We start from the raw sequence: 14,452 nt of genomic DNA on the forward strand, positions 1-14,452 counted from the left end.
CACATCGTACCACGCTCGCTAGTGGGCCCCAGACGGGGAAAATGAGGCGCTAGGCCGCTCTCCCGCCGCCCGACCTGCCCAGACCCGGAGCGCGTCCCGTTCCCCTGCAACTCCTCTCCCGAGCCCGGGCATTAAGCCCGGCCACCGCCCAGCCAACCCCGCCAACCTCCTCCCACGAAGTCCTTCCGCGGAGGCCGCCACCGCTCTCGGCCGGACTCTTGGGCCAGAAGGGACCGTTGACCCCGGCAACGGCGCCAGGGCGAAAGAGACTACACCTCCCGGTGCACCCCGCGCCCCAACGACCAATAGCGTTCCATGTCACTATCGCGAGGCATCATGGGAATGGTAGTTTGAAGGGGGACCCGGCGTGCACCGCGCATCAAGGCCCAATGGTGTCTCGGGTCACAATCGCGAGGCGTGACGGGAGTAGTTCCGAGGAGGGGCCGGCGCGCCGCGGAGACCCCTGAGCGCAAAGGGACGGTTACGAGAAGAGGTGGCCGCGCCTTCTCCATGGCCGCCGCTCGTGTCTCGCTCTGGGCAGTCTGTGTGCTGCGGGTGGCGCTGGCCACAGTCTACTTCCAGGAGGAATTTCTAGATGGAGGTGAAGGGGCTCCGCCCGTGGCGGAGGCTTAAGCTCCCTCATACCCCAGTGCCCAACGGATGGCCCGAGTTGCCATTGGCCCCGCCTGTCGCCGAGGGATCGGTGGTGGCAAAACCTCGAAGCTTCGAAGCCTCGAGGGCCCCCAACACTCTCCCCACGACCCAAATTAACAGTTTTCAGCCCTAACCGGTGTTATTTCCCCCCAACAGAGCGCTGGAGGAACCGATGGGTGCAGTCCACCAATGACTCCCAATTTGGGTATTTTGGACTCTCGTCCGGGAAATTTTATGGTCATAAAGAGAAAGACAAAGGTTAGTGTAGGAATCGTAAGAAAATCAAGATGAATGTTTAACCCCCCATAGCAACCTTTCAGGGTAGGTATGGCACAGCCCCAACACCCATTTCACAGGTCGGGAAACAGGCATGGGTAGGGTTTTTTTGTCTTCTCTCTCTTTTCTTGACCAAGATACCCCCTCTTTACAAGCACTAGTCAAATGGGTTCGGAGAGCCGAGGTTCTTGCTCTACAGAAGGAAAAAGTTTAGAAGGTACTTCTCATTTTTATTTTCACGTTAAAAAGAAAAACAGGGTAAAAGTTATATGCTGTCAAGCACACGGATCTTTGGGGGTCCAATAGGATGAATGTTTACAACTGCACACCGAGGTCAAGATAGGAACGTTTTCAGGCCCCACCTCCACCCCCAAGTCTTCCCTTCTGGCCTACCCCCCCCACCCCCCACCGCCCAAGTCAGTAGTCTCCAAGTACCAAGGATAACCTCTATTCTGGCTTCTCATTCCTGATGATCAAAGGTAGGCAAATTACAGCTCCTCTACTGCCTGTTTTTTGTACAAACAGTTAGCTGAGAGTGGTCTCTACGTTTTTTAATTGTTGGAGAAAAATAGAAAGGGGAATAGTATTTTGTGATGCATAAAAATTACACAAAATTCAATGAAATGCCCGAAATTTCAGGGTCCATAAATAAAGTGTTAGTGGAATACAGCCATGCTTCTTCATTTGCATACAGTCTATGGCTGCTTTCAGGCTGCAAAGGCAGAAATGAGTAATTAGGATGGAGAAGGAATGGCTCCCAAAGTGTAAAGCATTTATTCCCTGGCCTTAACAGAAAAAAGTTTACCAACCCCTGATTTAGATGAAAAATTTCCCTCTTTACCACCTTCCACTCAACTTCCATCTTGGCCCTGTTATTCCAGTGTTGCCCTCATTGTTTTGTGGATACACATTGTTCCAAATTGTCAGGCTGTAATGGCAAAAATGGAGTGAAATAACAAGGTGGTCTGTGAAGCTTGTCCAGGGAGCGGGGTTGTCATTTGGTTTTTTCCCACAATGTTTTTCCTTCCTCCAACCTGGAATCCTGAGACTCTGTGCATTTCATTCATTCCAGCACTTGTCTACTGAGAGCAGACACACAAGGCACTGAGGATACCAGTTAATTTGACCCCTTTCATTGTGGTCTCCCAGGACCATAACATAGAAGCCATGGATGGAAAGATCAATAGAATTTAACCAGACAGAGATGAGTGAGAGGTGATGGTGGTGGCTGAGGAGTGTGGTGAGACACAGAGGGAGGTGGTGAGTCAGATGGCCTTAGGAATTGCCTGGATGGTAGGGGAAGGGGCTACAGATAACCTGAGAAAGTGAAGAGTGGGGGAAGAATGTAGGAAAGAGAGAGAGAGATAGGTTTGGGAGTGGGGAGTCAACCGTGAGCTCAGTCTTAGACATACTGACACAAAATGCCAGGTTCATTAATGATGGCTCTCAGCATAGGCAGTTATGGAGGCTGGAGTATGTTTGCAAGGAAGGGTAGGTTATAAGAAGACTGGCTCTGGGCTTCCCTGGTGGCGCAGTGGTTGAGAGTCCGCCTGCCGATGCAGGAGACACGGGTTCGTGCCCCGATCTGGGAAGATCCCACATGCCACGGAGCGGCTGGGCCCGTGAGCCATGGCCGCTGAGCCTGCGCGTCCGGAGCCTGTGCTCCGCAACGAGAGAGGCCACAACAGTGAGAGGCCCACATACTGCAAAAAAAAAAAAAAAGAAGACTGGCTCTGTTTTCAGGTTTGTCTTTTTTTTTTTTAATTTAAGTATAGTTGATTTATAATATCATGTTATCATGTTAGTCTTAGGTGTACAGTACAGTGATTCAGTTATATATATTTCAAATTCTTTTCTCTTATAGGTTATTACAAAATATTGAGTAGAGTTCCCTGTGCTATACAGTAGGTCCTTGTTGTCAGGTTTGTCTTATACTCCAGTATAAGATAAGGAATTGGTACAGAGCCTTTTGGCTACTGAAAAGGGGTTTTTGGTCTTGAAGTGAATGGCTAAACTTATAAACTACAAGATTCAGATGACAAAAGGATGGTATCTTCATAAAAAGAGCCACCACACAGATGACACCCAAGGACCAGCTCATCCAGGGCAGTGAAGCACTTTTTTTTTCCCCCAGATCAGCAGTCTGTCCTCCATCAGCCGTTGTGTCTCTTAAATAGCTGTTTTAAGATGAGAATTAAGGGAAAGAAGTAGAATGTTCCATTGTTTAATCCAGTTGTTACAAAGCTTCCCTGTACATTCCCACCCCTTGGAAAATGAAGGGAAGCAAAATTAATCTTTTATCTATAATTAGATTGCATATTTGTCAGTTAGAGCTGAAGTGTTTTTATAACTTAAGACCTAACAGTGGTATATTAAGTACAAAAACATGTACATGAGTATGTGAAATAGAAGTTCTCTGGCAGCAGAGAGCCTGTTAGTGATATGCCCATTGTATATCATTGTACAAATGTGCTATAGGTGCAGGATCAACATAAATGGTTGGAAGGTTTATTATCAGGGGTGGGGGAGGACAACCATTTAAGTCCCTGCATTGCTGAGCAGTGTCATTCCTAATCCTTCATGAGTACTTTTTATTTAAAGGTCTGCAGACCACTCAAAATAGCCGATTCTACTCCATCTCTGCACGGTTCAAACCATTTAGCAATAAAGGGAAGACTCTGATCATTCAGTACACCGTGAAACATGAGCAGAAGATGGACTGTGGAGGGGGCTACATTAAGCTCTTCCCTGCAGACGTGGATCAGAAGAACCTGAATGGAAAATCCCAGTACTATATTATGTTTGGTGAGTTTAGATAGTATGGACAACCATTTGTGATTTTGAAAACCCTTCCACCTGTAGAATCCTTAGACTGACTTTGCTATAGTTGTGTTGAGTTTATCTAACTAAAGGTTTCTAGTACTGTTAAACCTAATTAGTATTTTAAAAGGCGACTGTACCATTCTGTTGTTCTTGGGAGAAAGTTATTTATTCAACATTAATGTAGCCCCAAGTATTCTGAATGCCTCAGGACTCAGTAAACCTTGGCCATGGGCCAAATCGGCCCACAGCCTGTGTTTGTTATGGCCCATGAACTGAGAATGGGTTTTTTAATTTTTTGGCTGCACTGCATGGCTTGCAGGATCTCAGTTCCCTGACCAGGGATTGAATCCAGGCCACAGGAGTGAAAGCCCAGAATCCTAACCACTAGGCAACCAGGGAGCTTCCTGCTTTTTAACATTTTTGGATGATTAAAAAAATCAAAAGAAGGACAATACTTTTGACCCATGAAAATAATATGAAACTCAAATTTCAGTGTCCACAAATGAAGTCTTATTGGAATGCAGCCTCACTCAGTTCATTTACATCTTGTCTATGGCTGCTTTCAAGCAGCAGTGGCAGAGTTGAGTGGTCATGACAGAGAGTATATAGCTCACAAAACCAAAAATATTTACTGTCTGGCTCCTTACAGAAAAAGGAGATTGTTGACCCCTGGAATACATTGAATGTCTCCTGACACTAGGAGTAATTGATTAACATCTGTGCTTTAATTGGGAAGGCCACATTGGGCTGCAGGAACTAGACATAACTGAAATGTGTGGATTCAAAAACGTTTAAGAATGAAGAGGATTCTGGGAAGATGGGGGAATAGGAAGCACCAGGAATCTGTCTCACCACCTAGACAAGGAAACATTCTTGCACTGGCAGAATCTGTCTGATGTAACAGTTAGGGAACTATGCAGTCTGTGGAAGTATTGCAACTTCCAGGAGAAAACTGGGGAGGTCAGTTTGGGTGAATTTCAGTTCTTAGCACAGAAGTACCTACCCATTCCCACCTCCAGCCACATGGCAGACAGACAGCTGTGCACCAGGTTCCTGGAGCAGCTTTTACGGGAGCCAGGGTAGGCAAAAAGGACCCTGTCCTCCAAATATCAAGGATCTGAACTCTGATGGCTGATTGCCCCTTCTTATTGCAGAGGCGCAGAAGAAGAGATGGGCAGCCATTGTTGTTAAACATACCCCCATTGTTGTAAGCCTCTCCCCCTCCAGCTGAAATGATTTCCAGGAGACTTAAAGGGCCAGAACCCTTCCCTCCCACCCTTCATTTTTCACCTTTTCCCCTTTAGGAAGCTAGACATTAAAGACTAGGACATTAAAAAACAACTAGAGAGCTTCCCTGGTGGTGCAGTGGTTGAGAGTCTGCCTGCCGATGCAGGGGACACGGGTTCGTGCCCCGGTCTGGGAAGATCCCACATGCCGTGGAGCGGCTGGGCCCGTGAGCCATGGCCGCTGAGCCTGCGCGTCCAGAGCCTGTGCTCCGCAACAGGAGAGGCCACAACAGTGAGAGGCCCGTGTACTGCAAAAAAAAAAAAAAAAAAAAAAGGAGAAAACGAAAACAAAAACAAGAAAAACAACTACATATGCAGGGAAAATTAGAAAGTGACCACACATACACAGGAAAACACTCAGAAAAGACCTGAGAAAACCTTAAGTTTACATCCCAGGCTGACCCTTGGTACAGAGTCAGCCTTCAACAATCAGTCAAAAAACCAACAACAACACAGCAAACCTTGCAGAAGGAGGAGAATCCAATTTCCAGACTTAACATTCATTATTAGACTCATATGTCCAGTGCTTAACAAATAATCACAAGGTATACAAAGAAACAGGAAAGTGTGGCCCATTCAAATGAAAAGAATAAATCAACATAAACTGTCCCTGAAAAAAAGACCTAATGGCAGATCTATTAGACTTAAATAACTGTCTGAATGATGCTAAAAGAACTAAATGAAGATGTAGTGAAAGTCAAGAAAAATGAGAGTAAAATGGAAATATCAGTAAGGAGATAGAATACTTAGCAAGAAACCAAAATCAAATTCTGGAGCTGAAAAGTAAACTGACGTGAAGAGTTCACTAGAAGAGTCAAAGGCATATTTGAGCAAGCAGAAGAAAGAAACAGATCTTGAAGATAGGATAATTGAAATTCTCAAGGCTGAGGAGCAGAAAGAAACAAGATTGAAGGAGAGCAAACAGAGGCTAAGGGACCTGTGGGACACCATCAAACAGACCATCGTACACATTGTGGGAGTCACAGAAGGAGAAGAGAGAGAAAAACCAGAGGGAGAGAATATTTGAAAAAACAAAGGCTGAAAACTTCCACATTTGATGAAATACATGAATATAAATATCCAAGAAGCTCTATGAACTCCAGGTAAGATGAACTCAAAGAGGTCCACACCAAGACACAGTGCAATCAAACTTGCAAAAAGCAAAGACAAAGAATGTTGAAAGCAGCAAGAGGGAAGCAAATCATCACATACAAGGCATTTGCAATAAGCTTATCAGTAGATTTCTCATCAGAAACTTTGGAGGCCACAAGACAGTGGATTCAAAGTGAAAAGAAAAAAAAACAACTCTCAATGAAAACTCACATTTGGCAGAACTGTCCTTCAAATATGTGGAAAAATTAAGACAGAAAAGCTGAGGGAGTTTGTAACCACTAGAACTGCTTTACAAGAAATGCTCAAGGGAGTCCTGCAAGGTGAAATGAAAGGACACTCACTAGACAGTAACTCGAACCTATATGGAGAAATAAAAATCTCAATAAAAGTAAATATAATTATAAAAGTATTATTTAACAATGGTTTATAACTACACTTTTTGTTTTCATGATTTAAGAGACTAATACATTTAAGGAAAAACAATTATTTGTGTAAAAGCTAATATTACTGTAACTTTGGTTTGTAACTACAAATCTAGTTTTCTACATAATTTAAGAGACAAATGCATTTTAAAGAATTATTAGTTTATGTTTTAGGGGACACAGCCTATAAAGATGTAACTTTGTGACATCAATAACTAGCTAGATGGACTAAGGGAAGAAGAGAGAAGACTCAGATTACTAAAATCAGAAATGAAAGTGAGGATGTTACTACCTTGTCTACAGAAATAAAAGGGATTATAAGAGAGTACTATGAATATTTGTACACCAAAAAGTTGGATAACCTAGATGAAAGGGACAAATTCCTAGAAACACAAAACCTACCAAGACTCAATCACAAAGAGGAAATCTGAATAGACCTATAAGTCGTAAGGAAATTGAAGCAGTAAACAAAATTATCCCAACAAAGAAAAGCCTTGTCTCAACAAAGTGAGTATATAGGGAATATACCTCAACATAATAAAGGCCACATATGACAAACCTACAGCCAACATTATATTCAGTGGTGAAAAGCTGAAAGCATTTCCTCTAAGATCAGGAATGAGATAAGGATGCCCACTCTTGCCACTTTTATTCAACATAGTATTGGAAGTCCTGGCTACAGCAATCAGAGAAGAAAAATAAATAAAAGGAATCCAAATTAGAAAGGAAGAGGTACAACTGTCACTGTGTGCAGATGACATGGTACTATACATAGACAATACTAAAGACACTGCCAAAATACTACTAGAACTAATAAATTCAGTAAAACTGCAGGATATAAAATTAATATACAGAAATCTGTTTTCTTTCCATACACCAACAACAAACTATCAGAAAAATTAGGAAAACAAACCCATTTACAGTTGCATCAAAAAGAATAAAATACCTAGGAATAAATCTAACTAAGGAGGTAAAAGTCCTGTGCTCAGAAAACTATAAGGCACTGAAGAAAGAAATTGAAGATGACACAAACAAATTGAAAGGTATACCTCATGGATTGGAAGAATTAATATTGTTAAAATATCCATCTTCCCCAAGGCAATATACAGATTCAATGCAATCCCTATCAAAATACCAATGGCATTTTTCACAAACGAGAACAAATAATTCTAAAATCTGTATGGAAACACAACGACCCCAAATAGGCAGAACAATTTTGAGAAAGAGTAACAAAGCTGGAGATACCACACTCCCTGATTTCAAACTATACTACAAAGCTTATAGTAATCAAAACAGTATGGTACTGGCATAGAAACAAACACACAGATCAGTGAAACAGAATAAAGATTTCAGAAATGAACCCATGCTTATATATGTCAATCCACAACAAAAAAGGCAAAAGCTTACAATGGGAAAAAGACAGCCTCTTCAATAAATAGTTTTGAGAAAACTGGGCTACTCTCTCACTATATACAAAAATAAACTCAAAATGGATTAAAGACTTAAATTACAACCTGAAACCATAAAACTCCTAGAAGAAAACAGGCAGTATGCTCTTTGACTTCAGCTTAAGCAATATTTTTTTTGCATCTGTCTCCTCAGGCAAGGGGAACAAAAGCAAAAATAAATAAATGGGACTACATCAAACTCAAAAGCCTTTGCACAGTGAAGGAAACCACGAACAAAATGAAAAGGCAGCCTACTGAATGGGAGAGGAGATTTGCAAATGATAGATTTAATAAAGAGTTAATATCCAAAATAAAGAACTCATAGAACTCAACATCAAAAAAAAAGCCCAATCAAAAAATGGGCTGAGGACCTGAATTGACATTTTTCCAAAGAAGGCATACAGATGGCCAAAAGACAAATGAAAGACGTTCGACATCACTAATCATCAGAGAAATGCAAATCAAAACCACAATGAGATATCACCTCACACCTGTCAGAATGGCTAGATATATGCTCCCCTATGTTCATTGCAGCATTATTTCCATTAGCCAAGATATGGAAGGAATATAAGTGCCCATCAATAAATGAGTGTATAAAGAAGATGTATATATACAATGGAATATTACTCAGACATAAAAAGGAATGAAATCTTTCTATTTGTGACAACACAGATGGACTTAGAGAGTTTTATGCTAAGTGAAATAAGTCAGACAGAGAAAGACAAATACTATATGATTTCACTTATATGTGGAATCCAAAAAACAAAGCAAATGAACAAATATAACAAAGTAGAGAGTCATAAATGTAGAGAACAGGTGGTTGCCAGAAGGGAGGAGGGTGAAAAGATGAGTAAAGTAGGTGGTAGAGATTCAGAGGTACAAATTTCCAGTTGCAAAATAAGTGAGCCACAGGGATGAAATGTACAGCATGGGGAATATAGTCATATAGTCATATATTATATAGTCATATATAATAATGTAGTTTCTTTGTATGGTAACAAAGTAATTAAACTTATCATGGTGACCATTTTGTAATGTATAAAAATATTGAATCACTATTTTCTGCACCAGGAGCTAACATAATGTTGTAGGACAATTATACTTCACAAGCAAACTCATAGAGAAGGAGATCAGATTTGTGGTTACCAGAGGTGGGCATGGAGGAGGGGGAATGGGATGAAGGTGGTCAAAAGGTACAAACTTCCAGTTATAAGACAAATAAATACTAGGGTTGTAATGTACAATATGATTAATATTCTTAACACTGCTGTATGTTATATATGAAAGCTGTTGATAGAGTAAATCCTAAGAGTTCTCACCACAAGGAAAAAATACTTTTTTAAAAATTCTGTACCTATATGAGATGATGGATGTTCACTAAATTTTTTGTGGTCATCATTTCATGGTATATGTAAGTCAAATCATTATGTTGTGTATATTAAGCTTATATAGTTCTGTATGGCAATAATATTTCAATAAAACTGGAAGAGGAAGGAAGGAAGGAAAGAAGGAAAGAAGGAAGGAAGGCTGGCTCTGAATCTGATGGTTTCGCTGGTGAATTCTACCAAACATTGAAAGAATACCAATCCTTCTCAAACTTTTCCAAAAAATTGAAAAGGAGGGAACACTTCCTAACTCATTCTATGATGCCAACATTACCCTAATACCAAAACCAAAGACGCTACAAGAAAACACTGATGCAAATCGTCAACAATATACTACTAAACAGAATTCAGCAGCATACTAAAAGAATTATACAACATGACCAAGTGGCATTTATTCCTGGGATGCAAGTATGGTTTGACATATGAAAATCAATGTAATATGCAACATCAACAGAACGAAGGGGGAAAAATGATCATCACATTTGATGCAGAAAAAGCATTTGACAAAATTCAACACCTTTTCATAATAAAAACACACAACAAACTAGGAATAAAAGGAAACAAATTCAACGTAATAAAAGGCATATATGAAAACCCCACAGTGAGCATACTCAGAAAAACTCAGTGTTTCCTCTGAGATCTGAACAAGGCAAGGATGCCTGTCTTCCCACTTCTATTCAACATAGTACTGGAAGTTTTAGCCAGAGCAATTAGGCAAGAAAAAGAAAAGAAATTGGAAAAGAAGAAGTAAAATTATCTGTTTGCAGATGATATGATATGTAGAAAACCCTAAAGCTTGCACAGAAAAACCCTATTAGAACTAATGAATGAATTCAGCAAAGTAACAGTATACAAAGTCAACATGTTAAAAAACAAAACCAAAAACAGTTGCATTCCTATACACAATGAATAATCTGAAAAGGAAATTACAAAAACAATGTCATTTACAATGACATCCAAAGGAGTAAAATACTTAGTAATCATCTTAACCAAGAAAGTGAGAGACTTGTCTAATGCAAACTACACATTATTGCTGGAAGAAATTAAGACATAAATAAATGGGAACACATCCCATGTTTGTGGATTGGAAGACTTAATATTGTTAAAATGTCAATACTACCCAAAGCAATCTACAAGTTCCAAAGAAATTCAGTCCAATCCCTATCAAAATTCCAATAACTGGGACTTCCCTGGTGGCACAGTGGTTGGGAATCTGCCTGCCAATGCAGGGGACATGGGTTTGATCCCTGGTCCGGGAAGATCCTACATGCCGTTGAACAACTAAGCCCATGCACCACAACTACTGAGCCTGTGCTCTAGAGCCTGTGAGCCACAATTACTGAGCCCATGTGCCACAACTACTGAAGCCTGCACACCTAGAGCCTGTGTTCTGCAACAAGAGAAGCCACCACAATGAGAAGCCCGTGCAACACAACGAAGAGTAGCCCCTACTTGCCACAACTAGAGAAAGCCAGGGCACTGCAATGAAGACCCAACACAGCCAAAAATAAATAAATAAATAAATAAAAATAAATAAAATGGTTGGTTTTTAGATAATCAACAAGGACGTACTGTATAGCACAGGGAACACTACTCAATACTCTGTAATAACCTATATGGGAAAAGAATCTGAAAAAGAGTAGATATATGTATATGTATAACGGAATCACTTTGCTGTACACCTGAAACTAACACAACATTGTAAATCAAATATACTCCAATATAAAATAAAAATTAAACTATATATATATATTTTTTTTTAAGAGGTAATTCCCTGGTGGTCCAGTGGTTAGGACTCTGCGCTTTCACTACCAAGGGTCCAGGTTCCATCCCTGGTCGAGGAACTAAGATCCCACAAGTTGTGTGGTGTAACCAAAAAAAGAGAGAAAAAGAAAGAAAGAAAGAAAATAAATAAATAAAATGGTTGATTTTATGTGATGTGAATTTTGCCTCAATAAATTAAAAGGGTTTGGGAATTGCATGACAAAGGAACTCCATGGCTGATGATTTTTTTTTTTTTTTTTTAGTTTCTGCTTTATAACATGGCTGATGATTTTTAATGCTGTCACAGCCTAAAAGCCCATCTCACCTCTTTCTTTGCCAGAACCATGTTCAGGCAGCAGCCAACTCCCCAGGACAGCCTTGATGTCGGCAGGTCATTCGGTGAGCTGCGCTGGGGCACAATTTTGGTGGCACTGTCCTGCCCTCCCATTTCAGTGTCCCCATGTCTTACACATCCTGTTCACACTAAAGCTGAAGTGAGACAGGATATCCAGGGACTTGAAAGTAGGGTTTGCTGAGAGGTGACTCAGGAAGATGGATTCTCTAAGTGCCTGCCCCTCCGAGCCTGTGATTTCCCCTTTGGTGGAAGGTACTTAGAGTAGTCAAAATCATAGAGGTAGAAAGTAGAATGGTGGTTGCCAGGGGCTGGGGAGAAGGGAAGATGGAGAGTTATTGCTTAATGGGTATGGAGTTTCAGTTTTACAAAATGAAAAGTGTTATGGGGATTGATGGTGGTGATGGTTGGCTAACAATGTGAATGTGTTTAATACCACTGAACTGTACACTAAAAATGGCTAAGATGGTAAAGTTTGTGTTGTACGTATTTTGCCACAATAAAATAAAAAGGTGGAAAAGAAAAAGCTTTAAGGATGAAAATGTATTTTAAAATATCCATCCATAATCCAGATTTGGAGACTTATTCTTTAAAATTATTTTCTCTCATGTGACATTTTCCCATGCTTATTTTAAATTTTTTCATGATCAGGATCAGGCTTCAGACACCTAGTTATGCTGTCCTTATATTTATATATACAGCTGGTCTTGATGTTATTGTAGAAGTAAAAAGAGTATTATTTTATTAGATATTAGATTACTTATTAGATTTAGATCTAATTCTGCTCTGTCATTTTGGAGAGTGAGGCAACTTCTCCAAGGACACAGCATTAGATTGATCCAAAGTTTCCACAGATTGCGCAGTCCCCGACTCCCTGCCCAGAGTTCTCTCTACCTGCCACGCCTCACATTTACTCTTTTTAAAAATATTTATTTGTTTATTTATTTATTTATTTATGGCTATATTGGGTCTTCATTGCTGTGTGCGGGCTTTCTCTAGTTGCAGCGAGCGGGGCTACTCTTCGTTGCAGTGCGCAGGCTTCTCATTGCGGTGGCTTTTCTTGTTGTGGAGCACAGGCTCTAGGCCCGTGGACTTCAGTAGTTGCCGCATGTGGGCTCAGTAGTTGTGGCTTGGGCTCTAGAGGACAGGCTCAGTAGTTGTGGCACACAGCTTAGTTGCTCCATGGCATGTGGGATCCTCCCAGACCAGGGCTCAAACCTGTGTCCCCTGCACTAGCAGGCGGATTGCTAACCACTGCGCCACCAGGGAAGTCCCTCACATTTACTCTTGAATTTAAAATCTGGAATGGAAAAGGTCTTTATTTAGATTAAAAAATAAATTTAAATGTCTCCGTTTTGGTTATTGTTATTATTCTCTTAAAACAGGATGGCAGAGATATCTGGCAAAAGAATAATATCTATTGAATTAGAGATGAGTTCACAAATATTTGATTTAGTTAGATTTAGTAAACAAAATAACCACAAATATCCACCAAAATACTACTTTTAAATATACACAGCATGTCTGCTACATTTAAATTGCAAAGCAGCATATGTTGGAGTAAAAAAAAAAAATATATATATATATATATATATATATATATATATATATATAAAAATTTTCCGCATTATTTTGCTTTTAACTCAACATCAGTTACATTTTACCCAAACCCATTGTGTCACTATTAGAACACTTCCTGTGATTTCTCAGCTCTAGCCTTTGGTTTGAGAGCAGCTTGCTAGTGTTGAAGAGGAAGAGAGAAATATATTTTATTGGGCCCTTGCCAGGGGCCTTACCCATGCAATCTTAGATTATGTGTAAAACCCTAGGAAATGGGTAACACAGCCCCCATTTTGCTGAGGCTCAGAAAGATTAAAATACTTGCCCAAAGTCAGGTCAGCCCAATTTCAGAGCCCATCTGCCTACCCCATTCTTCACAAAAATCCATTACTGCATAACTATTTTATGATTGCTGTTAATGGAAAATGTCCAGATTTTTCTGGTCAGATCTGGGCACATTCTGAAGCTGAATTTAATAGTAAAAGTATGTAGGTGCTTAGGAATAGAGAGGAAAATTCTGACCAATTTCGAAGGAAAAATAAATTTCATGTTTCAATCCTGAGATAATAGACTTTCATACAAATAGTTTACATAGCTTTTGTTTTAAAAAATTGAACTGGAATGTTTTCCAGCAATGACAAAAAAGGAAATTACATAAACCACCCGTCCTCCGGGAACTCAACCAGGAGATAGATGTGGTGTTCTTTGTCGGTTCCATAGATGGTATTTCCAAGTAAAATATCGCATCTACTCTGGCAAATTGATAATGTTCTTTAAGTAAGTATGTGCAGCCTAGATCTCTCTTATTTAATCTGGAGGTTCATCACTGCAAGTTCAAGAAGAAGTCACAGTCATCTGCTTGTGTTTACACAGGGTTTGTTCACGGGGTGGATGCAGGCCTGGGTCAGTGAATGTGGTGGAATTCCGTCTGAGACAGAAAGACATGCAGATACTTTAGTACATTCCTATGGCTTAAAGTCAATGAAGCCGCAGCAGGGTAATTCCAAACAGTCTCGGAAGGTTTGACAGATTTTCCAGATCCCTCCTGTAAACCTTGCTTAGAATATTCAGAACTTCTTTGTCTCTGAGCCGGGAATAGTGTCCTACAGCATTCCATTTCCTTAGTGACTAAAACTTACGTGCCAATTTAAAAATCATTAACTTTTTTTTTAACATCTTTGTTGGGGTATAATTGCTTTACAATGGTGTGTTACTTACTGCTTTATTACAAAGTGAATCAACTATACATATACATATATCCCCATATCTCCTCCCTCTTGCATCTCCCTCCCACCCTCCCTATCCCACCCCTCTAGGAGGTCACAAAGCACTGAGCTGATCTCCCTGTGCTATGCAGCTGCTTCCCACT

The 14,452-nt window shown here is 40.4% G+C and overlaps 1 protein-coding gene across 1 annotated transcript in view; it reads left to right on the plus strand.

The window, feature by feature from the left end:
- Positions 1–510: 510 nt before the first annotated feature.
- The window catches only part of CALR3 (calreticulin 3), a gene marked incomplete at both ends in the record, with an annotated part of 31,390 nt that continues 17,448 nt past the window's right edge, over positions 511–14,452 (plus strand). The window contains 3 exons of the mRNA XM_079702593.1: positions 511–601; positions 811–912; positions 3,532–3,735. Coding sequence (XP_079558719.1) covers positions 511–601; positions 811–912; positions 3,532–3,735 — 397 coding nt within the window. The remainder of the gene's footprint in view (positions 602–810; positions 913–3,531; positions 3,736–14,452) is intronic.

The sequence above is a fragment of the Hyperoodon ampullatus genome (assembly GCF_949752795.1).
Source record: "Hyperoodon ampullatus genome assembly, chromosome: 4".
Taxonomy (NCBI): Eukaryota; Metazoa; Chordata; class Mammalia; order Artiodactyla; family Ziphiidae; genus Hyperoodon; species Hyperoodon ampullatus.